Source organism: Aphelocoma coerulescens, chromosome 1A (assembly GCF_041296385.1).
Source record: "Aphelocoma coerulescens isolate FSJ_1873_10779 chromosome 1A, UR_Acoe_1.0, whole genome shotgun sequence".
NCBI lineage: Eukaryota > Metazoa > Chordata > Aves > Passeriformes > Corvidae > Aphelocoma > Aphelocoma coerulescens.
This window is the reverse complement of record NC_091014.1, coordinates 78,823,148-78,851,092: the sequence shown is the minus strand read 5'-3', so window position 1 is coordinate 78,851,092 and position 27,945 is coordinate 78,823,148. Positions and strand designations below refer to the sequence as shown.

At 49.9% G+C, this 27,945-nt stretch overlaps 1 protein-coding gene and 1 pseudogene across 1 annotated transcript; one reads left to right on the top strand and one right to left on the bottom strand.

Moving 5' to 3' along the window:
- Nucleotides 1–772: 772 nt before the first annotated feature.
- LOC138104491 (voltage-dependent calcium channel subunit alpha-2/delta-4-like) lies at nucleotides 773–17,443 on the bottom strand. Its single transcript, XM_069003787.1, has 8 exons — nucleotides 17,250–17,443; nucleotides 13,361–13,431; nucleotides 12,440–12,515; nucleotides 10,641–10,693; nucleotides 9,631–9,686; nucleotides 8,242–8,262; nucleotides 3,180–3,297; nucleotides 773–998 (listed from the first exon to the last, which is right to left on the bottom strand). The coding sequence occupies exons 1-8, from the start codon at nucleotides 17,268–17,270 to the stop codon at nucleotides 773–775; spliced, it is 642 nt and encodes a 213-aa protein (XP_068859888.1). The 5' UTR covers nucleotides 17,271–17,443.
- LOC138104412 (uncharacterized) lies at nucleotides 6,759–8,254 on the top strand (annotated as a pseudogene).
- Nucleotides 17,444–27,945: the final 10,502 nt, after the last annotated feature.

The window sequence follows — 27,945 nt, the reverse complement described above, 5'->3', positions numbered from 1 at the left end:
GGACACACGGAGATCCCAGCGGTGCCGCCGCAGTCCTGGGCGTTTTCCTGGCAGATGGGAGACAAGGTGTCAGCCTGCCTACTGCCAAGCCCGCCTGTCACCTTTGGAAGAGGGAGCAGTGCCTGTGGCCGAAAGGAAGGATCACCAGGGGCGAAGGAAGGGACTGGTTTGATTCCTGTTGGCCATAGCAGCCCCCCGTGAGCCAGGAAGCCACTTGCCTCCCGGGCTCCTCGCAGGGGGTGTGTGTGCATGTGTGCTTGCTTGTGAGCCCGTGCTATCCCAGCCCAAGCCCTTCCCAGGTGGGACTCATGTGACAGTCCTGCCAGGAACCCCCTCGGGATTCACAGGCCATGTCTGGGTCCAGCCAGCAGGATGGGCACCTGAGACAGCCCACGCGAGGCTGCAAGAGGAGCCACTTGTGCATTTTGGGTACAGGCATGCCCGTGGTGCCCCCCAGCCGTGTGCTCTCCCTCCCTGTCTCCCCGCTACCCGGGGTACCTCAGGGTGGAACGCGTGGCACGAGTCCGGCCGCCGCCGCAGCTTCTGGGACCGCATCCGCTCACACTTCACTGAGGCGTTATGTGCGAGGCTGTCAAGGACACCTTAAGGACAGGGCAGGCAGGGAAAGGGGTGAATGCCACACACACCCACGGGGCCCCACGCAGGTTTGTCTGGGTGTAACTGCACGGCCCGGAGACACAGCGGGGAGGACACGGGAAGGGCAGGACACCCTGCTCGGGTTGGAGACCTCTGCGAGCTCTCACAAGCTGGGTCATGCTCTCCAGCCCCATGGCAATGGCAGCAGAAGCACATTTTCCACCCTGGCAAACACGGAGATGACAAGGCCTTTGGAGCCCTGCATCCCGGCTGTGCATGGAAGGATATATTTGACCTCTTTTGCATCCATTGGGACGGGTGGGAAGACACTGCAGTCGCAGACAGCATCCGTGACGAGGAGCAGGAGGTTGCTACTGATGATCTGCTGTGCCACAAACATCCTGCAAGGGAAGAGCAGGTGAGACAAAGCACAACTCTCCAGCTACAGTGCCAGAGCAGCAGCCCTGGCATTGCCTGAACCACAGCAAAGAATTGACAGAAAACAGAGATCATTGGAAACAGGGTGTCAGCAGGAAGCAGGAGAGACCAGTGAGCAGCTGTACACAGGGGAGAAATGCCATTGGCACTCCTTTTTGGCCTCAGAAAGCTCTGACCTGGCTCGAATCTACAGCTCCATGCTTTTAGGCACAAAAGTCAAAATCAACCTGAGAACACAACCAACCAACCAACCAAACCCAACACAAGGCCTCCCCAGACAGGGCAGCATGTCACAGCAGATGACACCTGAGAAAGCCTGGTTTCACCCAGAGGTATGTCAATGTCTATTTAATGTATATTTATGTGTGCTTGTACAATGCAAGGGTGTCTGTATTCAGAGGTCCTGTTAGGAGCAGAGTTGTGCTAAATTTCCTGTTACTCGAGAGAGAAATAGAGGATCCCAGTACTGCTGTGTGCTACACTGGTGTGATGGGACTGACCAGCTAGTGTTTGGCAGGGAGCCAGCAGGCTGTCCTGGAGCCACTGGGCACAGGGAAGGCTGGGGACATCAGGCTCAGCGTGCCTGCACTGGTGGCAGGGCTGCGAGGCTGCAGCTGGTGCATGGCTCGGTGACTCCCCGTCCTGCTAACCACAGCCCAGCCAAGGGAGAGGGCTTCTGGAATAGACACAGAGGCTTGTGGGGAAGTGCCCGCTGCACTGACTGTGCTGGAGGAGTGCCCAGGCTCCCTGGTTATTCACCACCTGGCCTTGCTGCCTTCGAGCCTTCAGGGATTTCCCATGTTCCCTTTTAAAGGTGTTGAATGCCACACACACAGCTGACCATTTCATTAGTGTTCCCTGACTAATGACTGCTTTGGGAGCTTTGACAAGCAGCCTTCAACCCATGCACAAATCCAGTCACCAGGACAGAGGTGCCCCATGCATCAATCAATCCACAAGCCAACGTTTTTGCCCAGGATGGAGCACCCAGCCTCCCCCTGCTCCACCAGGACCTTGTGGAATGTGATCAGGATGCCAGGCCCCTGGCTAATGCTCCACAGAGCCTGTGGCAGGGGGTGTGTCTCTGCCAAATATCTGGATAAAAGATGCACAAGAGATGCACCTGGGAGCCAGAGGCTGTAACTACTAAGGAGCTGAGTGGGACCAGCACTGGTGAGGTGCTGCCTCCAGCAGGGAAGGGTCAATCCCAGGCCTTGTTTGTGGCAGAGATGTGTGACCCAAACAGGTCACTCAGTTCCTCTGGATCTGCCCAGGGCTTAATACACCACCTTGTTGTCATCAAATCTGCAGTCTCTTCTGAAACAATGTTTGGCAAGGCCTGGTTTTCCTAAAGCCATGCTGACTAGTGGAGGCTGTTTTTCTAACCTTTGAGTCTTTCTTGCAGTTGATCCAACACTGCAGAATAGGTAGGATTGTTTTGAGTTTTTTTTAAGAGAAATCCCAGTCAGATCTGTTTGGCCTCCTCACATTAGGAAAAGCTGGATCAGTGGAAACTCATCTTTTTGTCACCTTTCCACATGTGATTGCTGATGGCACTGTGCAACCACTGAGAACAGCCTCTTTTCACAATGACTCTCCTGTTACTTTTGAGTGTCCATTCTCTTACAGTGAAAATAGGAAATATAAAAGTGGACCCTTATTTTCAGTTCTTTCAGTCTAACACTTCCTTTTTTTTTTTCCCGATCCCTGTTTTTTTTTTTGTTTCTGTAGAAATACAGAAAAGGGGGGAAATGAAAAAAAAAAGAAAAGGAAAGCCAAAAGCATTGCAAAAAGGAAAACTTGCTAAGAAGAAAACTTTCTCCAGAAACATGAAAAAACAGAAAAAGTTGCTTTCTGAAATCTGTGGAATGGAAAGATATATATATTTTAATGTTGTTTTCTTCGTTCTCCAGCCACCTCTGTTTATTAACAGGTGGTTTTAATTTTTTTTTTTTTTTTTTTTTTTGCCAAGGATCAGTACCCTGGACTCTTCATCTCTCTCTGCCCAGCATGGCTGTTTATCTCTGCAGGTGTCGTGGTGGCCGAGCCATGGGCACAGTGGCCGGTGACCCTTCTCAGGTTGCTGTCACCACCAGCAGCCCTGGGACAAGGCCCCCAGATGAAAGGGAAGCTGCAAGCCTTACTTTTGGCAGTCTCCACACTCGATGAGCCCGTTGGTCTCCTTGATGGCCGGCTCGTACACGAACACGGGGTACTCGGTGTCGCAGGGCTGCAGCGTGTCGTGCTTCTTGTGCTTGTGAGCTGCCGGGGGGCGAGACAAGGGCACAAGTGAGGGGCACAGGAGCACACGGGAGCTGCCTGCACTGAGGTGGAAGCGTTCCAGAGCGGCGGGACCTTGGAGGAGCAGCCCTGCGTGCCCGCTACCCCCCAGCAGTGGCCGGGAGCAGGTGCCTACCAGAGAAGAAGGGGAAGGAGATGCTGCGGAGAGCAGCCAGGCAGTGATCCCTGCTCCCACTAGGTGGTGTGGGAAAACCAGCCTATGTGAGCGATGCCTTCGATGCTGCCACTCGCCTTCCCCCAGCGAGCCCGGACCCTGCCATGCCGAAGCCCACAGCAGCCCAGGGACCCCCCCAGCCAGGCAGGCAGGGACATTTGGCACAGGTACCCCTGTGTTCAAAGGAGCGGGGGTTTCTACTGAACCAGCAGCGTTAATGAAATCCCTCCTGCCTAAGGCAGCCCTGGTTCTTCTTGTGCTTTTTAAAACACTGAAACCTGTGCCTGGGCTGGTCCCCTGTGCCCGTGCCAAGGCTCTGCCCCTGCGGGAACCCTGCGTGTCTGTGCCGGGGCTCTCCATCAGCTGCTGATGGCTCCTGAGCCCACTGACACTGCAGAGCGAGCCCACAGCAGGACATTTGAGGGGTTCAATACGTGTCATGTTAAGAAGAAACCACCACCAGCAAACAGATCTGGCCTGAGACCACAGGGAAACAGATGACAGCTCTCGAGGACCAGCAGAGACCCAGGTAATGAACAGCACTGGCTCCTGGAGGGAGCAGCTGCTCCATCACTCATCAGTCACACTCTGTGGGACTCCCAAAACTAATTTAGGGATGAGGGGGAGCTCAACTGCCTTACTAAGCCTCCCTCAAGAAGCAAGAGCATTCCTTCTAGGAGTTCAGCAAAATCTGTCTTGCCTGAAACTACTGCCTTGGGCCCTTCTGGCAATTATTTTCTGCAGTTGGAGGTAGCAAAGCCAGCTCCTGCCTCTGTAGGACACAGGGGACTGTTGCTGATGGAAATGTGAAGCTTTGTTGCTAGGGCAGAGGTGGTTGTGGCTCAGCCAGCAGCAAGTACGAGAAACGATTTCTCCATCAGCTTTGGGCCTGAGCACAAAAGCCTCACTTTGCAGCCCCCCGCCCACACAGCAGCCACAGGCAGAGCTCCTGGGGGGACCAGCAGGGAAGAGGGTCCTCCTGACGTGGAGGACACCCAGTTTATCCCTTGCAGCAGAAGCGCCGAAGATTTATAAAAAAATGCAGCAACCTGGGTTTTAATCAGCAAATGTATGGTGAGAAGGCATCGAGAGGGCATCCGTGATTGGATGGGTGATTTGCATCACTGTAAAACCCTCACTGCTGAGAGCAATGGTCTCCTCTCCCTCGGCACTGCCAGAGCAGGCAGAAAGCAGCAGGCACCTCCCCGCAGAGCTTGCCGTCCAAACAATGTGGATTACATGAGAGAGAGAAAAACTGCTTGATTTTCTCTGATTTTTCTCTCCACCATGGCAATCCAGCAACACAAGACATCCATTAAGAGCCAGGAACCGCAGCCCAATCTTCCCTCTAATGCCTTGCCCAGGTGAATATGATGGGCACTCAAACCTCTCCCTGCAGTGCAGTCTCTGGTAATTGTGCTTTGTGCTTTTCTTCAGAAGTCTCAAAAGAGCAGTGCTCAGGAGGCAGCCCCTGCTTAAATCCTCCCAGACTCTGGGACCCACCTTTCGGTGTCATGGTTAGGTTCATTTTGCACAGATTCAAAAGCACGCAGAGCCTGACTGCAGCACAGTGCCTTGTTCTGTATTCACCCTGAATTCACACTGAATTAATCAACTGAACTTGTCATTCCAGGGGCCGGCAGCACCTCTGCCACCAGCCAGGAGGTGTCTGGCTGTGCTCTGCCACCCCTCGCTGTCCCTCCCTGTTCAAACCCCACACCGCGGAAGCAGGGAAAAGCCTCTCCCATTTCTGCTGATGGAGAATGCCTCTGACTAGGACCTGCCACAGGGACTGACAGTCCTGAGGAGATCAGATGGGATGTGCAGAAGAAGACTTTGTTTCTGAGGTGAATTTCGAAGACTTCGACACTTCTGGTGGGGCACGCAGACTATCCCCATTTGTGCTGTAAGGAGAGAAGCTGCAAACACTTTCTAGCTCTGACAGCTGCAGGGCTGGTAGCTGTATTCTGGCCAGGAAAGTCCCCAAACTAAGACTAAAGGAGTGAGAGAAACAGAGCAGGAGCCCTTTCTTTCAGCCTGAATTCACTGTACTTGGGGCTGGGAAAGCAGCTCCAAATCCTGAGACAGGTGGCCTGGCTATCACAGTCTGGACCAGGGACAGCCCTTCTCAGGGACATGCTTGTGGCAAGACCACACACTGGTCCCTCAGCCACAAACCACCGGAGTCCTGTTGAGCTGCCCCTGGATTTACAGCAGTGCCACTGCAGCACAGCTCTTGGCAATGGACTGTGCAGTTCTTGCTCCGAAGAATCGCTGTGATGACCACAAGGGTGACCTCATAAAGCTGGGGCAAACTGCTTGCAAGAATTTAACATATGGCTCATGGCATGAGTGGCAAAGAGCCCTGACACACCAGGACCTCATTTTTCCCCCGTCCCTGGTAAAGAATGACATCCTTTACTAGCTCCTGTTATAGTATCATATCCTTTACTAGCTTCCTGTCATAACATCATCAAAGCAGATGGAGTTAAAGCAATATAAAATACCGTGGTGTGAAGAACGGGGCACAGGGAGGGGTGAATGAGACCATCAGCTTGGAAAATGCAGAATGGAAGTTGATCTGAGGCCTCTCAGCCTCAGCCAGTGTTGAATGAGGGCTGTCATGGTGGGCTTGGAGAACCAGGCCCCTCAAGGGGAAAGTCAATTAAAGAGACTTCATGAACCACACCCAGGACAAATGTGGCCAGCACCAAGGTGTATTTTTAAACTGGCACAAGTGCCCTGCACAGACCTTAACTCTTTTTTTGGTACAAGCTGAATGAAAAGAAGCTGCTTTAAAATCTCCCAACTCCTGCACAGAGACAAGACCTATGACAGAGATTATGCTTAAGCCTCCTGCCACTTAATTTTCTGGGAAGCAAAGCAGCTGCAGCAGTATTGAGAAGTTCAGAGAAGCCCAGTACATCATCAGCAAAAGGCTCAGGCTGAGCCTCTGCATGCACATGCTGGACATCAGAATGTTATCAGCACCCTCAGAGTCTGCTGGTCAGGGATTAGTAAACAGCCAGAGGAGCTGATAACAAATTGCAAACTTTATAGCAAAGAGTGAGTTAATTCCAGGCTGTCGTTGCTACCATCTGCACTGCCAGAAAGACTTTGTCAGACATTTGGCAACCAATCCTTCTGAGCAGCAAAGGCAGTTGCTGTGCCTCTTTATGAACCATAGAGCCCAGATTGTGAACTCTTTCCCACCAGCATAAATCATGCACCCAAGTCAGTGGATTTACTCTGGGACACGTGACAAAATCTGCCACTTAGTTACCAATATAAAACATAGAATGTAACCAATTATCTTGTAAAATATCTTCTGTGTACATTAACATGCAGTAAAAAAAGAAACTTTTATGATCTACAGAATTCTAGAAATAGTTCTTTCTAGCCTGCATGCCTTGGTTGGAGGTATTTTTGGCTTAATTAAAAGCTTTCAAACCTGCAGTGATGTCCATAAAAGCAGAAGCCCTTATAAACACAGAGAGAAATTGAGATGCTGGGAGCAGAGAAAAATCTGTGGCAGCAAACACGTCTTCTCACCACCTCTGAAAAGCAGATTTGTATGATGAGTGCAGTCTGAATACATCATGCCCATATTCCAACAGCAAGTCTCACCTTCCAGGAAAACAAGAGAACTTGGGAAGCAGGAATAGGCTCAGTGCTGCAGAGCCAGAGGTACACAGTCAGGCAAGGGAGAGCATTAGATCCCTGATCGTTAATTCCTCTGCACATAACCCGGAAAAAATGTGTGTGCTCAATTTCTCTCTCACAAAATGTCTCCTTCGCTTCATATTTTTCGCATACACCAGCCTTGGCGTGCAGTCAAGAAAATGTTAACGTCTCTGGCAAAAATCTACAGCCCCTTCTTAACAACATGTGCAATCCATTTCCTCCAGCCCCAATAGTATTCTTCCACCCTGCTACTCCCCCACACACATGGACACTCATTTTTGTCATCTGCAGACACCCTCCCTTGCTCTTCCTCTTCTCCATCCAGTAAGACACATTCCAACTGTCTCTATTTCTCCATCTCTGTCTCACACATACGTCTTGCTGGGCAGAGAGCAAATTGGCAAATACAAGCTAGATATGGAAGCAGGGAGATACAAACACAGCCACAGTCTGGACTCTGTCTTGGAGGAATTTCTAACTCGCCTGTAGGAGAGGATTTATGAGCTACAGCATATACTTATCAGTTGAACCGCTTGAAAGTCCTTCTGCATTATCCCAGAGCTGGGCTGGGATTTATCAGAAGGAGCTAAGCCATGGGGTGTGGAAAAGAAGACTTAAGTTACTTCTTAATAACTGAAGTCTACAAGACCCATATAGTTTTTCCTGCAAGAAGGCACGGGTTGGTCTTTGGTTTGGGAACAACAGCCGAAAAGAAGGGGCCAGCAGGGAACCACGGTGAAGGACATGCCATGGAACACGGGCCATAGGCCCAGCCAGGCCACAGGAATGAGTGATGACGCTGTGTGTGACTGCTGTTCCTCAGGAGGCTTGTGTGTTCCTTCTTTTATCAGCTTCTCGCTGACAGACCTTCAATCACCAGCTCAGCCAGCTAAATGAGCAACAGCATCTCTTCTTTGCAGACCAGGGAAGTAGAGCCAGGCACTGCCTTGGCCCTGTCACGCCTTTCTGCAAGTCCCCCACGGTACAGAAGGTGGAAAAAAGTCTTTCCTAGCCTAGGAATTTCTAGTTAATTCTCTTTTTTTTCACCATTAAGGGGTTCTACTTACAGTGATGGAAGACAGCCTTGGCTGGAGAAGTCCCATGACACACAGACACACAGGGACGATGGAGCCACGTGACAGTTTCACAAGATGGCAGTGACATGAAGACATGAATTGGCACACAGCAGTCATGGAGATGATGTGGGAAAGAGATGAAGGAAGCACAAAAGGAAATGGTGATGAGCAGGACAGCAGTGACAACCCCCCTCCCTTTTTGCTCACATCTCCTCAAGCAAAGACTAAATCAGACTGCAGCCACGGAACATCCACAGCAGGAACGCCACGTCGGCCTGCTCTCCAGAGTGAGCAGTCTCTCCTGCCCTGCCATGAGTACTGCACCTGCTCACCTGACTCTTCCTCCCCTATTTCTGCACTGGGACCCTCCTGTTATCCTGATGTGTGTTACTCAGCAGCCAGGGCTGCTTACGGAACAGCTGCAACTCCTACTGCCATCTCTTTGGAGGAGGAGACTGGTACCTAGACAGCACCCACAGACCTCCTTCTCTAGAGGGGAATTTTGCTTTCAAAAAATGACTGTTTCCCCATTGTGCCAGGAAAGTTCAGTGCAGAACACTCAGCCCCACAGCTGGCATGGAAGGTACCACTGCCTCCACTGAAGGCACCACTAGTGATCAATAATTAGCAAGACTAATGACAGCCCTGACACGGCTGCACAGAGCACACCTGCCCATCCCCTCTGAGCCTCCTCAGGGCCATTAACATCCCCCCTGCTCGCAGGGGCTGGGATGGGACTGCAGAGATTCCTGGGGTGCTTTCAGCAGGCAGCAGTTCAGCTGCAGGACAGGTCACTGGATTTCACACCAGAGACACCCCTCTGCTGAACGCAGCTGCTGTGCAATACCATGTGCCATGACCTTCTCTCTTCCAGAGCAGGTCCGGTGGGTAAGTGAAGACCCTGCGCAAGTTACTGAATTCTAAGGTTTCTGTCTAGCTTCCTGGGACCTCTGGAGAGCCTGCTGTTCCACCCCTGCCCTGTCCTGTCCTGTAGCAGACTGGAAGGGATACTTTCCAACAGTTCTTTGCAGCTGATGGCCTCTCTCATCCCATTGCACACAGGGTAGGGGTCCTCAGGAAGAAGTGTCCCCCCTCTCCTCAGCAAATTGCCCTCAGGGAAGCAAGCAGTGTGTGCTCCAAGCAGCACACACCTCACACTGACCACCCTGGTGCTGTGGCATTTCATTAAGGCTGAAATGGGGGTGGAAAGGGGGGCAGATGGTGGGATCTGGCAGCTGGATTCCAGTGTCCGTGGAGGAAGGGGTGTGGGGCAGATGGCAGGCTCCTTGCACAAGGCCAGGCTTCCCCGTACAGTTTCTTCTGTCACCAGTGGCTGCAACACTCACGTGCTATGGGGTGGCTGGACTCTTGTGTACTCACCATCTGCCAAGTTGTCTGAGTGCCAGAAGCTACTCATGTTAAACTCCAAAAGGAAGCTGTCAAAAGAGCAAGAACAGAGGATGCTTTTTCAGCAGCCTGGAAGGATGCAGGTGTCAGGGAGATGGCCCTGTCGCCCAGCGAGTATCAGTTCTAAAATGTTTACTACAAATTCCTGGCAGTGCAAGTCTGATCTTTTAAAATTTTATATCTTTTTTTTTTCCCCTCTCCACATGCTAGAATGTAGCTCTGTATCATGGGATCTGTACTGTGGAAGATCTGAAGTATATCCTGTGCAAGGGCTCACCAGTGAAGGAAGAAATGAGTTTGGCAGCCCCTGAGGCTGGGAGGGGATTCAGCCACAGTAGGACTCATCTGAGGAGAAGGCATGATGGCCATCAGAAGGCCACTCTCTGGCTACTTGGAGGTAGCTACACTGAATTATTCTGTACCAGTAGGCTAAAGCCCTCAGAGCTGGACCTTTACCACATCTCCCCTTTTGCACACCCAGCAAGTTGAGCAGTGGCACTTTCATCCTAATCTGGGCTTGAACTCTGATTCACCCCAGAAGTCTGAGGTGAACCCAAATGCAGAGGACAGCCTCCCCTCTCTCCCCCCTTGCCTGGCACTCACACCTGAGCTGCTTGGCTTGCTTCCTTCAGCCTCCTCCCCCCGTGAGAGGAAGATGTGCATTCGCTCATCACGGGCAAAGGAGACAGGCAAGAGGACTTGGCATCAAGGATCTGCACAGAGCCCCAGGAGACCCAAGTCCTATTTCTGACTCAGGCACTTTGTACTGAGTGACTTCAGGTAAATCCCAGACCCACTCTGGGCCTCTGCCTCTCAAAATGGCAATAGTAATAGCTTTCTGTCTCCCAGGAGCACGGTGCAGAGCTGAATGTCAGGAGAAGGCTGACAGCAGTGCCCTACGCGGGGGCTTCTGCTCGCAGCTTTCCCAGCTCTTGCCCCTCTTGGTCTGAGCCTCCCAAACACCCCCATCTTTTGGTACTCACATGAGGAAATCACTTATCAGCCACTTCACTGCAGCTAGAAAGGCATAAATTGGCTGGAGAACAAAAGAAGAAATGAGAAATACCATAAGGACCTGGTCAGAGAATTTATAATTGTTATGCAGGACCCCACATTTTAGACCAAGTCCCTCCACTGATCAGAGCTCTTGAAGACAGGCTGGAAATTCAAGGTCTGGGCATCACTGGAAAATGTTCAAAATACATCAAAAGCCAGCAGAGCTGCCTTGCTACTAATAATATCTCTTCACCCCCTCCCTATCAGGGTCAGGGAGTTTATCAGGAATGTATGAAGGACTTTGAAGATGTAATTGCTTGATGATTTCTCTCCAGCGTGGATGACCTTCAGAGCTCAGAGCAGGAGAGAAACACAGCTAAATGGGACACCACCAGTTCAGGATGCTTTTGTGTTCTGAGAGCAAGTGGTGTTTCTGGGACAGCACTACCCAGGATTTGGTATTATCTGCCATTGATTGATTATGCTTAACTGTGCTTTCATCCAGCTTTTCCTCAAGATGGCATGACTTCTATCATCCTCTTGCTTTTCAGCTCCAAACTGGAAATCCAGCATTATCCCAGGGACAATTCATCTGCAGAGGATACTGCTGCTTCTTTTCTTCATGGTAACCACATCTAATTTTCATCTCCCCCTCTCATAATCATGCCCATGTCCTTAAACCCAAAACAGATGCAGCAGTCACGGGACACAGGATAATGTTCCATTACTGCTGACTTATCTTCAGCCAAAATAAGTCAGCAAATAGTAAAATGTAGAGATGGTTGGGAATTTGACTGATTTTTATGTCTGTATATGAAAAACTGACTTTTCTTGATTTCTTCCTTTCCAAGGGTTTTGCTAAGAGGGGAAGATGAGAGATAGAGGCTAAATGCTCACCTTTTTATTCTTTTCCCAATTCACCTAATTTTTGGCAGCTCACAGTTTGTGACATTTCTTTCAGTGATCAGAACTGGAGGATATAATCAAGCAAATGTTTTCACTACAATCACCATTTATTATCTAGCCAGAGTAAGTATAGCCACTGCAAAACAGACGTTAAAAGTGTGGTATTGTTAGAAATGTTGTTAAAAGGTAGTATGTTGTTGAAAATTCTTTTACTGGAAAAAAATTACAATGTCACACTGTAAGGAGTACTTCCAGCACTCCTTCCAGTATCAAAGGATCATAACAATAATGAACACACCCCTGTTTAGGGTTGTGTCAAGTAGTTTGAAGTGGCCTAAGTGGTGAGTAGTTCCTTTCTTCTGCCTGTTTGAAGCAAGGTTAGGAAGGTGTAGTGGGATTAGATTAAGAGAGGCTGCATTTGGGTACTGGTAAAACCATTCACTCTTTGTTTGCTCCCTGGGCTACCAGCATTCTCACTCTTTCTCTTGCTCTAGGCTCAGTCTTCCTTTCCCAATGACTGCCAGTTTTTCCCACATGCTCTGCTCCCTGACAGTGCAACTGTCCTTGAGCTGCTGAGTAAACCATGCCCTGTAAAAGCATTCCTATTCACTTCAGCTGCTGGCTGATTCCTTGGCTTTTAGGAGAACCTGCCATCGTCTAGTTCCTGTCCTTTCCCTGGTCCTTCCAATTTTCAGTGAGATCCTATATGGCAATAGAGAGCCACACTGGAAACCACCATCACTGGCCACCACTGCTTCAGGAATCTGCCTGAGGTGAGTCTGGACACTCCCATCACTTGACAGCAAACATCTCCTGAAGTCTTTTGGGAAGTGTTGGAGAGGCCTAGCCCAGGGAGGGCTGCACGGTGTCAGATACGTACGCTGAGCAGGGGCCGGGCGCCGCTGTGGTGGTGGTAGGGCACCTTGCACATTGCCTGGTAATCATACATGGTCACTCTGCAAGCAAAACAAAACAAGCAAGCAGTCAAAAGCAAGCAATGCAGCCGCCCATGGGACAGACACGTCAGCTTTTTCTCAAAAAATGTCATGTATGAACTGTTTCCTGTATTCACTAAAGCAGTGACCTGCTTACACGTGTCTTTGCTGTTTGGCCAGTGCTGGATCTTGCAGAGCAAGAAATACAGGCTCTGGATTAATGTAACTGGGTCAGTACAGGAGGAAATGTGTCCCTAATTTCAGACAGTGAGTAAACCAGGCTGTGAAGCAGAGGAATTACAATTGTAACTACCTCAGGTCTCCCTAGTTCCTGTTTTCAAGCCACTGAAACTCTGAACTCTCTTTTGACATCGGCTGGGGGAGTGGAGTGACATGAAGGAAGGTATTTTTAAGAGAGAGAGAAACATGGTCAGCCAGCTGCAATGCTGCATCTGTGGGGCTCTCAGACAACCACTCCACAGAAAGGCTTTCCGAGTGGCAGGAGGAACTGAAGCACTTCTGCACCCAAAATGCCAAGAAATGCTTCCCATAACATCTTGCCCTGGAAAAGACAGAGAAGCAGCTGCTCTCTGGCCACACAGAGGTTGGAAGTTTCTGTCTCTCTGTGTTTTGCAGCAGGTGGAAGAGCAAGAGATGAGGAGAAACAGTGTGTGTGGTGACGATGGCTGAGCGAGTCAGCAGAGGGGGCAGGTAGCTAAAGGAGCTCTTGTGTCTAAGCAAGAGAGTCACATGCATCATCAGCATGTGCATTTTCCCCAGCTCAAGTGCTTCTTAGAGGGACCAATATGCTCTGACCCACACACCAGCGGAGAACAAGAAGTACAGTGTGGAGATCCCCCACTTACCGCCTGAACATGCCCATGTTTAGCAGCTGGGTCATCACTGAGCCATCCACTGCACCAAAAAATTTTCCAGTCTGCAAGCACAAAAAGGGAAAAACAGAATAAACAAAATTTTCCAAATGCCTGATGGCTCCAGCTGATCTAGTCTGTCTGGAGGCCTGCTGTACACAAACAAGGGTTTTTGCAAGGAGGCAATGCCAGGCTTTGTCCTTTGGCTGGCTGGAAAGCTTGAGGGAGGACTTCCCCCATCACCAGCTGGGCATCCTGCACCATTCCTACCACGCGTGGAAATGATTTAGCCCACGTAAGTCCCTGCAGCTTGTGACAGAAAAAGGCAGACTCTCAAGCTGCAGAGACCCAGGCATGTTGAATCATTGGAAGCCTGGACTCTCTTGTGGGTTGTTGGAAATCCATGTTGTCTGGATCTGAATGCCTGAGTCTTCCATTTGAGCCTCTCTGCTACCCGTGGCCACAGTGGATTTGGAAACCTCTGCTCTCCTGCTGCCCTAGGTGAACTGGCCCACCATGCATGACTGTGATACGGATTTATTTAGGTAGCAAATACAATTTTACAACTCGCTGCTGTGCGAGTTCTGAGCAGGCAGTAACCCAAACAACACAACACGAACCCTCCCACCCCTGTAGCTTTCATACTATGCACTGGCATAGCTAGAACTAAGTTGCATTTGGGGGGGAAAAACAACCCCCCAGTCCCCTTGCATGCCTCAACTAAAGGTGGAGCTTGTGGCCTCTGGTCCCTCAGAGTGAATAACCTCAAATATGGACCTGATCTCAAATCTGGTAACTGCTGCTTTAAGCATTTCCTCAAACAAACAATTCTGGCCTTCCTGATTACTAAACCATGACAAATGTATTGCAAAAACACTTCAAACCTGTCAAGTCCACCGCTTTGTTCACAGGCAAGTAAATGAAATGTTTGTAAATAATAAAAGTGCAGATATGAGCTGTCCTCCCTCTGTTTCCTGGCTCATGGGTCCTGACAGAGTAAATAGCTCTCATGTGTTGTGGAAGCATTCCCATAGTCTGGGATGTTTTGCTTATCCACTGATGGGCTAGCAGTCATTTAGCATGTACTAGCACATGACAGATGACTTCATTTATTTGAGTGGGACATTTTCACAAGCAAAGCCCGAACCTTAGGCAGATTTACCTAAGATCGCATGGTAATCATCTAACAGGAGTGTTACATGGTTATGAGCCTCTTCCCAAAAGGCTTTAGAAGTCATTTCACTGTATTTTACATACATTGTTGTGTATCAATCACCCAAATTGATACTCAACTCCCCTTTGAGCATTTAGGCTGTAATTGTTTCAGACAATCCAATGTGCCTGAGCAAGCACTAACTTTTTTCACCTCCCTCGCTCTTTCAATCTGATTAGGGTGGTGAAGAGGCCAGCTGCTTCCATTTAATACCAGTCTGCAAACCCAGCAGGAGCCAGAGCAGTGGGATTTAACACAGTGAAAGCTGCAGACAGTGGGGCAAGGAGAGGGGGTTTGTAAATGAGGCCCATCCTGTCAAGAGATGCTGATGCCTGACCAAATTTCTCCATGTAGGACATCATTTGTATAGGTGTAAGAATGAGCAGCTATTAGTGTGAGTATGGCTGAGGGAGTGTGTTCAGAAAGGCATCAGCAAACTGGCCTCTAACACCAAACCAGACATTCAGAGCTTGCTGCTGGTTCAGGTGCCCTGTGCAGGCAGTAACACAGAAAAGCATCACCCGGCAGAAACCAACGCGGTCCTGTCCTGGAGCAATGTTTTGTAAAGCAGCTCTCACTACACCCCGCTTCCTCCAGTGACTGCTGCTCTCCCAGGCAGCCCTCTGCTGTGTTTCTGCTGACTCCCATCTCTGGGCGAGTTTCCCCAGGCCCTTGCCATTGCAGAGGCTCGCGGCACGCAGCTCTGCGCTGACATCCCCGCGGCACACGCTGTGCCACAGCCCCTGCAGCTGGGCACACAAGCACATGTGCCGGCTGTGCACGGGAGGAGACGCCACCCAGGGCACACCTATGACTCAAAAGCTACATCACTGCTCACATGCATCCATGCTTTGCTGGCTTATTGAGCAATTTGCACTTTTTGTACACTCAGAAGCTGTGGACAAGCAGGATCTGCCAAAGTGCCCAGCTTTGTGGGCAGGCCGGCAGCCTCCTTGTTGGTGGCTCAAACAGAGCCAGCCCTTGCTTCTCCACAAGCTCTGAGCTCTGGTGGCATCTTGACCTTTTAGCTGCCTCCCTGCAGCCTGCCCCGGAGTCCCACCTGGGCAGAGCTTGCAGACATACTCTGCAAAATGCCTCAGGCAGAAGGCATCAATCCTAGAAAAAGAGGTTTAGTGAGCGAGGGAACATCTGGATGCAGCAGGCGGAGGGAGCTCAAGGCCTGTGATCCACAGCTGTGCCTATGACTGGCAGCGAGAGGCAGCTAAAAACTCAGGGTGGTTGTGGGGCCACAACAAACGTGGCAGAAAACGCAGAGCAGCCCTCGCAGCAGCACAGCCTGACTCTGCCTCTTATTTTCCCTTCCTCCCCAGCCCAAGAACATCTAGTTCTCACTCACTCCCTGCTCCTGCATTTTAACTCTTTGCTCCCTCTGGGATGAGACTGGATGGGGAGATTAGCTTGAATTAAGAGATTACCCGTTCTTTCCCAAGTAATCCTGCAGGGAGCTTCCAACTTGTCACTCATTAAAATCCTGAGTTCCTTTTCCATGGTGGTTTCCAACTGTCAGTAAGCTTCCTGCTGCCTTCATACAGAGGTTATTAGAGCCAATCCCCCATCCTGATCCCCCATCCCAAGGGCAGAGGAGAGCAGAGCTGGAGCCACGCTGTCCTCACCCTGTTCCTGCAGGAAGCTGCTCTGATTTCCAGCATGGTCACCCAGGCAGCTCTAGCAGGCAGAAAAGCCAAAATACCCACAAAAATCCAGGTATGGGATTTTTTTTTTTGGCATTATGTTAAAGGATGCCTTGAGGGAAGAGGATGGGGCAGGGAAGGCCACATAGCAGCAAGTGATCCCATGCAGCAACACTGTGAAACCCAGGATATTGATTTAATGCTGCTGTCCTGAATTCCCTGTAGGGTTTAACGGTGTGGACACTCATGGTGCCATCAGGAAATAAAAACAGTAACTGGAATAGGATAAAGAAATCAGAAAGAAAAGAGTGGTGAACTCTCTGAGATCAGGGAAGGTAAAAGCTGGAGGAGGACAGCTCTGGTGCTTGCCAAAATGCCTGATCTTGGAGGCATGTGGATAATGTTTATAATTTACCCAAATCCACTATAATGCCATGTTTCTGTTAGTCAGATCTTTCAGACATGAGCTTTGGAAAAACCTATTTTCCATAAGATGCAGGAAAAAATACAGAGGCAGAACCCAGGAGGGCAGTGCTGAGGACACACAGGAGACAGAGTAGCTAAAGGGTGTAGTTGTCTCCACTGATGGGCAAATGTCATAGGACTCAGTAAGGCATCTTTGAAAATGCCATGGGGGTCAGAGGAGAAAACAGCAATTCCTAAGACCACCAGCCCACCCCAAACACGCAGTAGGACCTGGCCTCCCAGAGGAGGGAGCCAATACAACTTTTACAGCCTTTCTCCTCCTTATTTTTCAAGTTGTATTTGCTTTTTGTTTTTTGGCACACCACGTCACTGAAGGGACGCTTCTACCAGACCATTCAGTGTGCTGGGTGGGGCACTTTTCACTTTTCCACACAAAAGAGGGTGGTTATTGCTTGCAATAAGCCCCCCTTGGCATCTGTATCCCCCCTGGTGCCTCTGTTTTGCCAATTGGTTTTGCTCTGTGACTCTCAAGAGTTCTCATCTCGGCCTCTCTGAACTCACTGTGCAGTGCCTGCAGAATGCACAGTCTCACCTTTTTCTTTTGCCAGCCCATTCTGAATATGCTAACCAACCCAAGTCCAGGTGGGAAACCATGGGACTCATACAGCTGATGTTTTCCATCTAAATAACCATCTAAAAATTCTTCTTTCTTTTCTGTCCCAGCTACTTTGAGATGAATGTCACTACTTCATGCTTCACTGTTCCACCAGCTTCTTGTAAGGGACTCTGTTCAAGGCTGAGGAGAACTGAAATTCAGTAGGTTATCTAGCCTCCCTTATCTCCTGATTTTGTCACACTTTCAAAGAACTATAGCTGGTGTTCTTCCTTCTGGAAGCTGTGCTGCTTGTGTCAATCACATCCACCAGGAGTTCTGTTACCTTAAGTTCCATTTCAATCTGTTTGTCACATCTTGAAGAAAGTAATTTCTGGGATTGGATCTACTGCCTTTTGGAAATACCCAAACTGCATTGGTTAACTCCAGTACAATGGCAATTTTAATGAAACTCCACAATTCTGTCAGTAACAAAACCCCTTTGTTTCCCATTTCTTGTCTAAGCCCACTCTTACTATTGACTTACTGCTTTGTAGTTTATGAGACTGTTCCCATACATCACTTTCTGACACCCAGAACTGTGGGGTTTAATTATTTTGAAACAAGTAGCTCTGTGGTGAATTTATCAGAGAACAGAAAAGTGTAGCTCAACTGTGCAGTGGCTGCTAGGTGTTGACTCTACCCAGCTGCACAGGATGTCACATCAAACTTGCACCCCTTCAGCTCCCTAGAAATGGCTGTGGAACCACACACCTTGTTTTTATTTCTGTTCTGAGCCTTTTCCCTTGCTCCTTTCACCTCTGCAAGTCCAGTAAATCCTCCAGTTCTTTAGGCATGTTCTTGTTTTCAATTTGCTTAAATTCTTTTGTCTTTTTCACCTTTAGCCTTTTTGCTCTTACGATCCCCTCAGTTTCCTTTCCTGGAGAACACCTGCTTTGGCTTCAGAAACACTCAAAAGTGCTGCTCCCTTCCCTTCCCTTCCCTTCCCTTCCCTTCCCTTCCCTTCCCTTCCCTTCCCTTCCCTTCCCTTCCCTTCCCTTCCCTTCCCATGCCTGCCTTCTGGGACTGTCTCAGATCATCTTTCAATAGCATCTGTGCCAAGGGAAAGGAGTCTAGTTTCTTTTCTTCTGATCAAAAGATATTTTGACTAGTTCCTTCCTTATCACTGCAAACTCCTTCCTCACCTAGGATGTGCTGTCACTCTGCTGGGAGCCTTCCCCCTCACTGCACAGTTGAATTTAATTACACCACAGCCACCCTCATTACACAATTGAACTTCATTTGTTTTAAGCAGCTCTGGTGGGTTATTCAGGAACAAGCAGACCCCGCTCTCCTCCTTCTCTTAGGCTCTCTTACCTCTTCAGGTATTTTGGAAACAAGTATAAAGCCGTTGTTGTCAATGAGGAAGCAGTTCAGAATCTGCAGAGATGAAAGAGAAGCAATATTAAAGATGGCTTTTTCCCTGTTTGTGTTCAGGATGCAGCAGTGTGGGTTTGTGATGATGGCAACAGCCTCAGCATTTCCATGCCAAGCCCCACAGCTCGGCTACCACGAGTTTTACACAATTCTTTTCCCTCTCTGCCTCCACTTTGAGGCATTGAGTTCCTGAGCTGTGACAGAGATCGTCTCTTGCCAGGGCTCTGTGCAGGCCCAGCAGGCTGTGAGCCACACTTCAGGCAAGGCATCCTTCAGGAAGAGAAAGGATATCTGGAGTGCTCTTCTCTTTAATAATATGGTATCTAATGCTTTCCATCTTCAGATTTCAGAGTTTTATAGCCACTCATGAAATAACCTCTCCCCACCACTGAGTATCAGCGCTGATCTTATTTTTATTTTGCAAAGCAGGAAATGGAGGCACAGAGTTTAGATGAAAACCCTCAGGTCTTGCAGAGAAAAACTAGGAGGCAGAGAAAATCCTACATGAACACACAACAAAAAATCTCCGGTGATCTCACTTTTCAGGGCAGAGAAGCTCCTGTCCCAAATATTCTTGAGAACAAGGCTGAAGCAGTGGCATAAACACAAAGAGTGCATGCATGTCATGCTGACAGCCACTTTTTTGGGGAAGAGCTGGGATGCCAGGGAGACAGACTTAAAGGAGATGGACTTTCCTCAGAGTCACTGGCTGGAATCCCAATGTTTCTGCCTTGGCCCAGCTGGGGGGAAGACCTAAACTGCAGATTTGTCTCATTAGCATGAGGTCCTGCCCCAGCTGTGCAACCTCTTGTGAGGAGACAACAGGCAATACCTTTTTGGGGAGACTGAGATCTCCACAGAGGAGGTGGTCAATCACACCCATCACAGGTACAGACAAGAAACCGAGGCAACTTACGTCATCCTGACAGCTGAGTGGACAGGCACCGTCCAAGGCACTGCACTGGGAAGGAAAAGCAGAGAATTAACCGTGGCATTGAGGAAACTTCCCAGTCTGACCACGCAGGAGCCGCTCTGGCAGTCCCACTCCCACCACCAGAGGCTTTCACTGCTGGGACTGAGGCAGCAGCAGCTCCAGTGACCCCACAGGTCCCCTCCTGACTCCCCATACACCCCACGCTCACACCCAGACAAGTTTTCCTTACTGGTTCAACTCCAGGTTTCCCACAGCAGAGTCTCAGAGATCCAGAACCTTACAGCAATTTATTCGTGGTGCAGCAACACAGGAAGAGCTCAAGCTGGTGCCTCTGAGGAGGGGCCCCGAACAAAGGAAATGGGGCTTTTATACCCTCACACTCTATGCGTGTGATCATCTGGGGTTGTCCTGGTGAGACATCTGCTCCTGCTGTGCCTCCAGGTGGCTGGACACCTGGCTGTCCCACATGTCCCTGTGGTGCCCTTCGTTGTGCAAAGGGTCAGTGCCAGTTCAGAGCCTCTTGCCTGGGGCTCCCAGAGCTCAACCTGCAGCTGCACCCTGAGCTACCTGCACGGAGTGTATCCCTCAACACACGGCATGAGCTCATCTTACTGGCTCGCCCTTGGGACTGCTGGGCTAAAGGCTTCCATACCAGTATCCCAGACAGCTCTGCAATTCAGCTGGCATTTCCACCAGGACAAGCTCGACAGCATGCACAGGTACCCAAGCCAGCCACTCGAACTCCTGCCTCTATGAGCAACATCCCCTTTCCTGAGGGCTCAGATCCTGCACCTGCCTCCCCGACATGCTCCCAGCAGGACCTGTGCACTCCAAGCAGAGGTGGCACTTGTAAAGAAAGGGTGAAAGCAAAGGTTACTGTGCACCAGGGAGAAACCAGCATGCATTTCAGCATCTGTCAGTATCCAGACTCAGAACATAGCATGGTATTTTAGATCAGGGTTCTTCTCAGGCAGGGATTTTTTTGTTGTTGTTGCTGTTGGTTTCTTTATTCTCCAGACAGCTAATGATAAAATAGGATGTGAATGGTGCACATGTAGCCCAAGGCACCATCCATTTCTTTCATTTAGAATTTCTGCATACTGGACTTGACATGTGTTTCACAACACTGAATGGGGTGGGGACACGAGGGGTTAAGTGGTGAGTAACAAAACCCTTCAGGTGCTTATTGATTTCATAATTGTTCAGAGTTTGCTGCATGTGTCTGTCTCTTTGTGTTATTTTTTAATTCTATTTTCTCCAGCAGCAGGGGAAGAAAGCTGACACGGTGATGCCATTTCTGTGCATGGAGTCCCCTTCCTGCCAGAGGTTTTCTGGGGTCAGGAAGGACACTGGCAGAGCACACACAGCCTGTCTGCTCTCAGCCAGCTACCCACTATTTTCTCAAAACCCTTAGACATAAACCCCAACCCCCTTTCTGGGTGATTCTCAGTAACAAGAGGTAAATTGGCCATTCCAGACCACAACAAGATCGCAACTTTCAGTTAGAATTTGTTTCTGCTCTTGAGTTTTGCAGAACAAAACCAGTTTTCTGTCCCTCTGTTTAACTTCAGAGGAGGTTTAGAGATGCCTGAGTTTGTTTCAAGTCCCACAGCTTTGCAATATCACATGTTCACACTCTGAATCCAGCTGGCTTTTTGAGACTCTAGGGATGATAGCTTAAAAACATTCCTTTATCCACAGTTGCAAGCATCATCTCACCCCTGCCTCACCACAAAACAGCACGTGGTTGTTTTGTTTCCCTGGATATATTCCTAGAGGTGGCCTTGCACTTCACCCTGGCAGGTTCCTTCCTTTGGTCAGCAGGGGAATATGGTCACAACAAACCACATTTATGGCCTTGGGGGATAACAAATACAGAGCCCAGGGTTCAGATATCAGAACAGAAACCCAGGTGAACCACAGTGGTTCTCCACAAGAAGGGCTGGTGTCTCACACATCTTCCCCAGCAGTGTGAGGGCTGAGTCTCACTGCCACTGCACTTCCAGACCTGGAGAAGTTCCAACAGTGCCTGGTGCTGGACTGGCCATACAGCAGCAGCCCCACAGCAAGGACCCTGGTTTGAGAGCACGGGCAGCCTGCAGGGAGCCCCTGAGATGGGGCAGAACTGAGCTGTGCTCCCTGGTTGCTCTGAGACCACATCTGCTGCTCCGTGGGCACAGCTCCCTCCTCAGAGACCAGCCTACCTCACAGCATCCTCCTGCTGTTGGTCAGGTCTCTGTGACCCAGAGCACTTTGAGCTTTGCCAAAGACACTTAATTACTGTGAAGACAAACACAGCCTATGACAGGTTTGGACCCTCTCCAGTGACTACAGACAAGGGACAGTGCCTATAATATGCTGGCACACAAATGACACAATTAGGAAGCCAAGCTGCAGCGAGGCATGCCAGGATGCCTCCCTGTCCCCAGCTTTTGTCTACTTACATCACTGTCATTGGGCTGGGAGGCACAGCGTGGACATCCAGAGCAGCACAGCATCAGTGAAGCAGGAGAGAGAGAGAGAGAAAACAAAATCTGTTAGTCATTCCTCTGGCAAACGGCGGTCACATCCTGGGACACCACATGGAGACTTTTTTCACACCAGCACCTACCAGGGCCACGGCTCGCAGCCACTTGGCACACAGGCCTCCTTCACCTGCTTTAATAAGGCTTCCCAGCTTCACTTAACACCCATGAGGGCTTGTTTGTGTGAGAACTTTCTGGGTATGGCCCTCAGCAGGTTTTTAAAAAACAATCTCTCTGCTGCTGTTTCAGGATGAGCTCATGTGCTTTGCAGAAATCCTTTTAGCTCAGGTTATGTTTATGTGATCTCCCACCCGTGAGCATGCTCCTGCCTCCACAGAGCAGCTTCCTGCCCTCCCATCTTCTCTGTCACCCCCGTCTGATGAGTTCCCTCTCCTGACAGCAGAGAGCCCCTTCTGCTGTGGGCTGCTACAGTCCTGTCACTCTCACCCTTCCACAAGACCTCCCTGAATGCAAAGCCTGGGGAGAAAGCCCCTGGGTGGTAAGGGAAAAGTGTTTCATTTTTCTTGCTCCTCAGACTGGGGGAGTTGTTTTAATTATTCCACTTCTCTCAGTCCAGAAGAGTATCTAATATTAGGACAACACCAAATGCTTATCCCTGGGGCAAATAATTTTTATTTTGGCAAGCTGGTAGCGCTTTGTTATCATTATCAAGATGATAAGAGAAGGCAGTAGATTTTTTTGCTGTGTGCCCAAAATCACAGATTTCCATGAGGTTTCTGAAAGGCTGAATGAGCACAAGCATATTTCCACAATTAAATGTGTCATATGCAGCAGAGCTAATGCCAGGCCAGGATGCTGACACTGTCACCACGGCATTTGCAGAACAGACTCATGGCTCACATGGCATTAGTGCCATCAAAGGATTACAGAAATGTGTGACTTCAAACTAATCTACTTCATAAATCTTTTAATATGAATTTCACAAGAGCCCTCATTAAAATGCCTTCATATATGATGTAACATAGTGTCGACCTTGCTGATGAAGAGCATTAAATTGTCTCTCTACATGCTTGCTGACGCTCCTACCTGTTGCATGGCCATCCAAAACTTGCGTTGGAGCAAATCCAGCTTGATTTGCACACCCACCGCTGCAGGGAACAAAAAGAGGGGAGGATCAAAAGAGGAGCATGGAAGACAAATACAGGTCAGGAAAATAGGAGTAAATATTTGCCCAAGGTGATGGGATGGAAATCACAATTGCAACCTGCTTCCAAATGTGAATGGTAAGCGCGGAGTCAGACTGCCAAGTGAGAGTCAGAGAGTTAACAAGGGAGAGGAAAAGGGGACACTGACTGCACTGAGGTACTGAGATTTCCCTCACACTAAACACTATGAAGCTACAAACAAATTAACAAACAAACAAACAAACAAACAAAAAAGTCCCCCAAAAGCCCCCCAATGTGGCATGGGCTTTTGCCTTTGTCTTTTTCAGATTTTGCCTGGCCAGAATGGATGTTTGTGATCGCCCCAGCCTCAACTCCTATACCACGCAGCATCAGTCAGAAATAAAGTAGGCCAGTGAGGAAGGGATTAATTTGAAAACCCACCTGTCTCAAGGGGGAACCACAGAGATTTAGATTTTTCCTAAGCCACTACAAAAGCACAGAATTATGAATGCCACTTGACAGAAAGTGTCGATTACGAATAGTGATTTGTTACCTGGTCCCAGCCTAGTGCATGGTGGGCTAAGCAGCACTCTGTGTGTGTGTGTTTCTTAATGAAGTGTGGCCTAATTTCCTGGCTTAATTTCTCTTCTATTCCCAGCATCATGCTCCTGAAGTAAGGCATAGCTCCAGAGGAGAAGGAACAGTGCAGGGTCTCCCTGACAGGACAACCTGGGTGTCCCTGGGCAGGCTGCCTATGAGCACGCACAATAACCAGTGCAGTCGTGCATAGCCTGGCACGGTGATGGGGAACAACTGGGCTGTGTGTCAACTAGTTGAATCCAAGAGCTCTGGAGGAATTACACCCTCAAGCAGGACCTTGAAATAGAACATAAAGAGCAAGGGGAGGGAGAAAAAGAAATACAGGGAGGGAGATCTGTAGCCTTTTTTCACAACCACCAATATCAGGCGGATGAAATGTTGCTGTTTCTACAGATTTCCCCTGAATTAGAAGGAGCATCAAAGGGGGAACAGATCCTTTAAATCTGAATCATGCCGTGTGGGTGCTTTGAAGCTAACGGTATATGATATGATGCTCTAAATCAGATGGGTATGAATTAAAGCTGGAGTATGCAATGGTGTATTTTCTTGCCGCATGTACAGAGACCCTGGCACCTGGCATCGGCTCTGCCTTTTACACCAGTGTCCTTGTCACATTCCTGCTGCTGGTACATCTTACAAATCCCATGTATCAGAGGCACATTTCTTATCCAGCTCTCCCTGCTGTAAACTGAATCTGACTGCCTGTCTGAGGGGGAAAGGAATGATCCTGTGGAGCTGCATTGCCCTAAGCCTCGCAGAGCACAAACCAGACAAGACAAAGAATGCAAACAAAGGAGGAAGGACAGGGCTGAGTCTGGCCTGGGCGAGATTCCTATGCTTCAGCAGGGCTGTGGCAGGCATGGTTTGGCTTGGTGCCCCTGCTGACAAACCGGCACTCCATGACAGAAGGCAAGCGGTGCTGTTGCTGCTGAGTCCCATGAGGCCCACGCACCCAATTTGGTACAGAGCTTTAAATAAATTCATCCTTCCAAACCATCTCAAGAAAGAGTCATTCCCTTTATCACAGCAGATCACATCAATGGGACTGAGCATTACCCAGGACATAGAGTTTTCATGAGACTTGAAGAGGAGTCAATACCTACATAACTAACCTTGCAATGTACTGACTCAGTGGCTCATTTTTTTGCCAGTGGGAACACTTGGCCTCAAATTGTTCTTCAGAGAGATCTTAGCCCCTGGTTGTAAATCCTTGCTTCTGCCCAGGAGGCTTAAGTAGCACATACCCAGCCTGGACAGAGCTGCCTGCAACATGACGAAGAAGAAAACCTGGGGGGCTGCACTGGTGGCCAGCGGCAGGGACAGAAGGTGGAAGCTACTGGCAAGAACTGTAAGAAACTTTCAGACATTCAGGTGAACTGAGTAAGACATGGGAGGTGAGGAGAAGCAGGCCACAATCAACCCCCCCAGTGCTAGTAACAGTCATCTGGGCATCTTCACACTGCTGGTGAGGTCAAGGAGAAAGGAGGAAAGCAGTGATTCAGTCTGAGATAAGGATGATGCTATAGCTCAAGTGAGAGGCGAAAAACTGGAATAAACTCCTCTGTGCTTGTTCCAAAGAATAACAGATTGTTAATGAGCCTTTTTGCTCTGGTGGCAAAGGGTATGCTGCATCAGCAGGAAGATCTGAGGTCCATGAAATGATGAGGGGCCGCTGCAGAGCCCCCAGAGAGTCCATGGCTAATAGTTCTATTCCTACTCACATGCAAGAGACCTGTGCCACTGCAGCACCCCGGCAGTGCAGCAGAACAGGAGGACAGGCGGTGCTGAACACCTTGCACAGGTAGGCGTTGTTTCACTGTGTTGATATGGTACCCCAAGCTGTGCACGACTTCCCACCTTGCCTGCAAAGCCATGGCTGCAGTGGGCCTTCTCTGGAGCTGTGCACTGCCATTCATCATGGAGATCAGAGCCTTCCCCTCCACCTGTTCATCCCTCTGTTGAGCACGCCTGCTTCATTAGCTCATCCTCTGCTTGCCTCTCTTTCTGCCTGCAGTCTCTGGCTTCTCTCTTTGATTATCCATATGTTGTTCTCATAAGGAGCTTTCCCCAAGATTTAATTCTTGGGCCTGCTGCACAACAAAAAGGCATAACAACGAGTCTCAAGATTGCATCCTGCAGGGTGCTTATCAAGATTTACCTTGCCATTCACAACCTGGTTTTGTGGCAGCTGGTCCAGCAGTTAAATAAAACCTCTGATTCAAGTGGAAGGTACCAGAACAGCAGAGCAGCCATGCCCATACTATCCATTTGCATTCTCCACTCCCTATTTCTGAAATATTTGTATTTTCCCTCTTGAGTCAGTAACTTGAAATTTTACTTTGAGTCCTCTAAAAATTTTACTTAAAAAGATAACTTCCAGACAAATCAAAATGAACAAAAAGCCCAAATTGGCCTCTTTATTACACTGGACCTGACAGAAGGGGCAGTTTAAGTAGATCAGCAAAAGAGTAATTCTTGCAAATGTGAGCTACTGAGGTCCTCATCAAGATGGAGAAAGGCAAGATAGGGGTCTGATTTTGGGAGGGAAGGCTACAGGAGCCCACGGGAGAGCACAGAGGGAATCCTAACAGAGGCAGTGGGCTGGATTTGGCTGCTTACTGCACCCCTGTACTAGCAGGCTATGTCAGGGAGGGCAGGGAGTGCCTGTCACTGATGGATGTCACCACACCTGACACGTGCACCGGACCTATGGCTGAGCACACTCTCTGCTGCACAAAAAGTTCAGGGGAACAAACTGCGGATCTTTCACCCATTCCCCTCGTCCCAGCCACCTCCTAACAGCACCCCTCAAGTTTTCCCTGAATTCCTAAGGAAACAGACACAGGATTGTGCTGCCTGCCGTGGGCACCTCTCAGTTAAGTCTCCCTGTTGGATGTGCTGCCTCCCCACCGCCGTCTCTGGAGCACCAGTGGGAAGGGGGTGCCTTTCTCCCAAGCCCCCCGGATTCTCCCCCGCTGTCTCCCCATCGCTGCAGCCGCTCGCCTCGCTCCTATACAAAAGCCAGGGCTTGTCCCTTCTCGTCCTGACGCCTTTCTCCCTGAGTTTATTGTCATCAGCCGTAGCAGGCGAGAGATGAAGGGAGGGGAGGAACTGTTTAGCTCGGTGCCTTCTCTTGTAACCTGTGCCTGACCAATCTACCTCCTGAGGGGCTGTGGGGAGCTCCTCCCGCCTGGCATCTCCTCACCCCTCCTCGAGCCCCTCGGCTCCTGGCACACGGAGAGGGATGGCAGCAAGGGCGGGATGAGGGAGAGAGACGGACTGACAGCAACTGCCCTTTCTCCAGGATGCGTTGAACGGAATGAAAACCTCCCGAGCTCCTTCCTCTGGGTGTCTGGGAGCAGATCCTGCCTGCCTGGCGGGGTGACTCCTCTGCACTGTCTGTGCGCGTTCCTGTGCGTGTGCTGCTGCCATCGCAGATGTACCCCCAGCTGTCACTTCACCGCGCACAGTCGCTCCCTCTCCCGCCTCTCTCTCTCTTTCTCTCTCCCCCTATTTATTATTTACGGAGGATTACAGTCCCTTTCCCACGCTGTCATCTCGCTGTGCGGCTCCTCTGCCCTCCACGCGAGGCAAGCGGCTGGCTAGGGAGGGCTCCTGCCAGCTAGGGTCCAGCTGCGAACAGAGGCACTTTCTGCTGGATTTGCTTTGGGATTGTACCGGGTCAAGAGAGCTGGAAGAGCTGCCGTTCTCACAGGAGGGTCCCTTCCAGCCTGACAGAGGTAAGTAAAGACGTCTCCCTTTGGCGTTTTTCCCCATCCCCAGCTAAGCGAGGTGAGCGGAGCTGCCCCCAGGAAGCGGCTTCCCCGGGGAGGAGAGTGTCAGGCAGGGGCAGCGCTGTCTGCCAGACAGCTCAGTGCAGGAGGCTCCCTTGTGCGAGACTGTCGGGCAGCGACTTCCCCCGTAAAGCAGAACGGCAAACCTGCTGCAGAGGTTGCTGGTTCCAGTCCCGTTTCAGTGCAGGCAGACGGGAGCAACTTCTCCCAGCTGAGAATGGCACCAGCACCTTTCCTTGCGCCACGGGCGGCTCCAGGTGCGGCTCTGAGGCTGAGAGC

Excerpts from the sequence above, each read along its gene's own strand:
- LOC138104491 (XM_069003787.1), bottom strand. The coding sequence starts at position 17,270 with ATGGGCTGGCAAAAGAAAAAG. Across the intron at positions 13,432-17,249 it reads TGGGCTGGCAAAAGAAAAAG|ACTGGAAAATTTTTTGGTGC; the intron begins GTGAGACTGTGC and ends TTGTGCTTGCAG. Across the intron at positions 999-3,179 it reads GAGTGTGGAGACTGCCAAAA|GATGTTTGTGGCACAGCAGA; the intron begins GTAAGGCTTGCA and ends CTTCCCTTGCAG.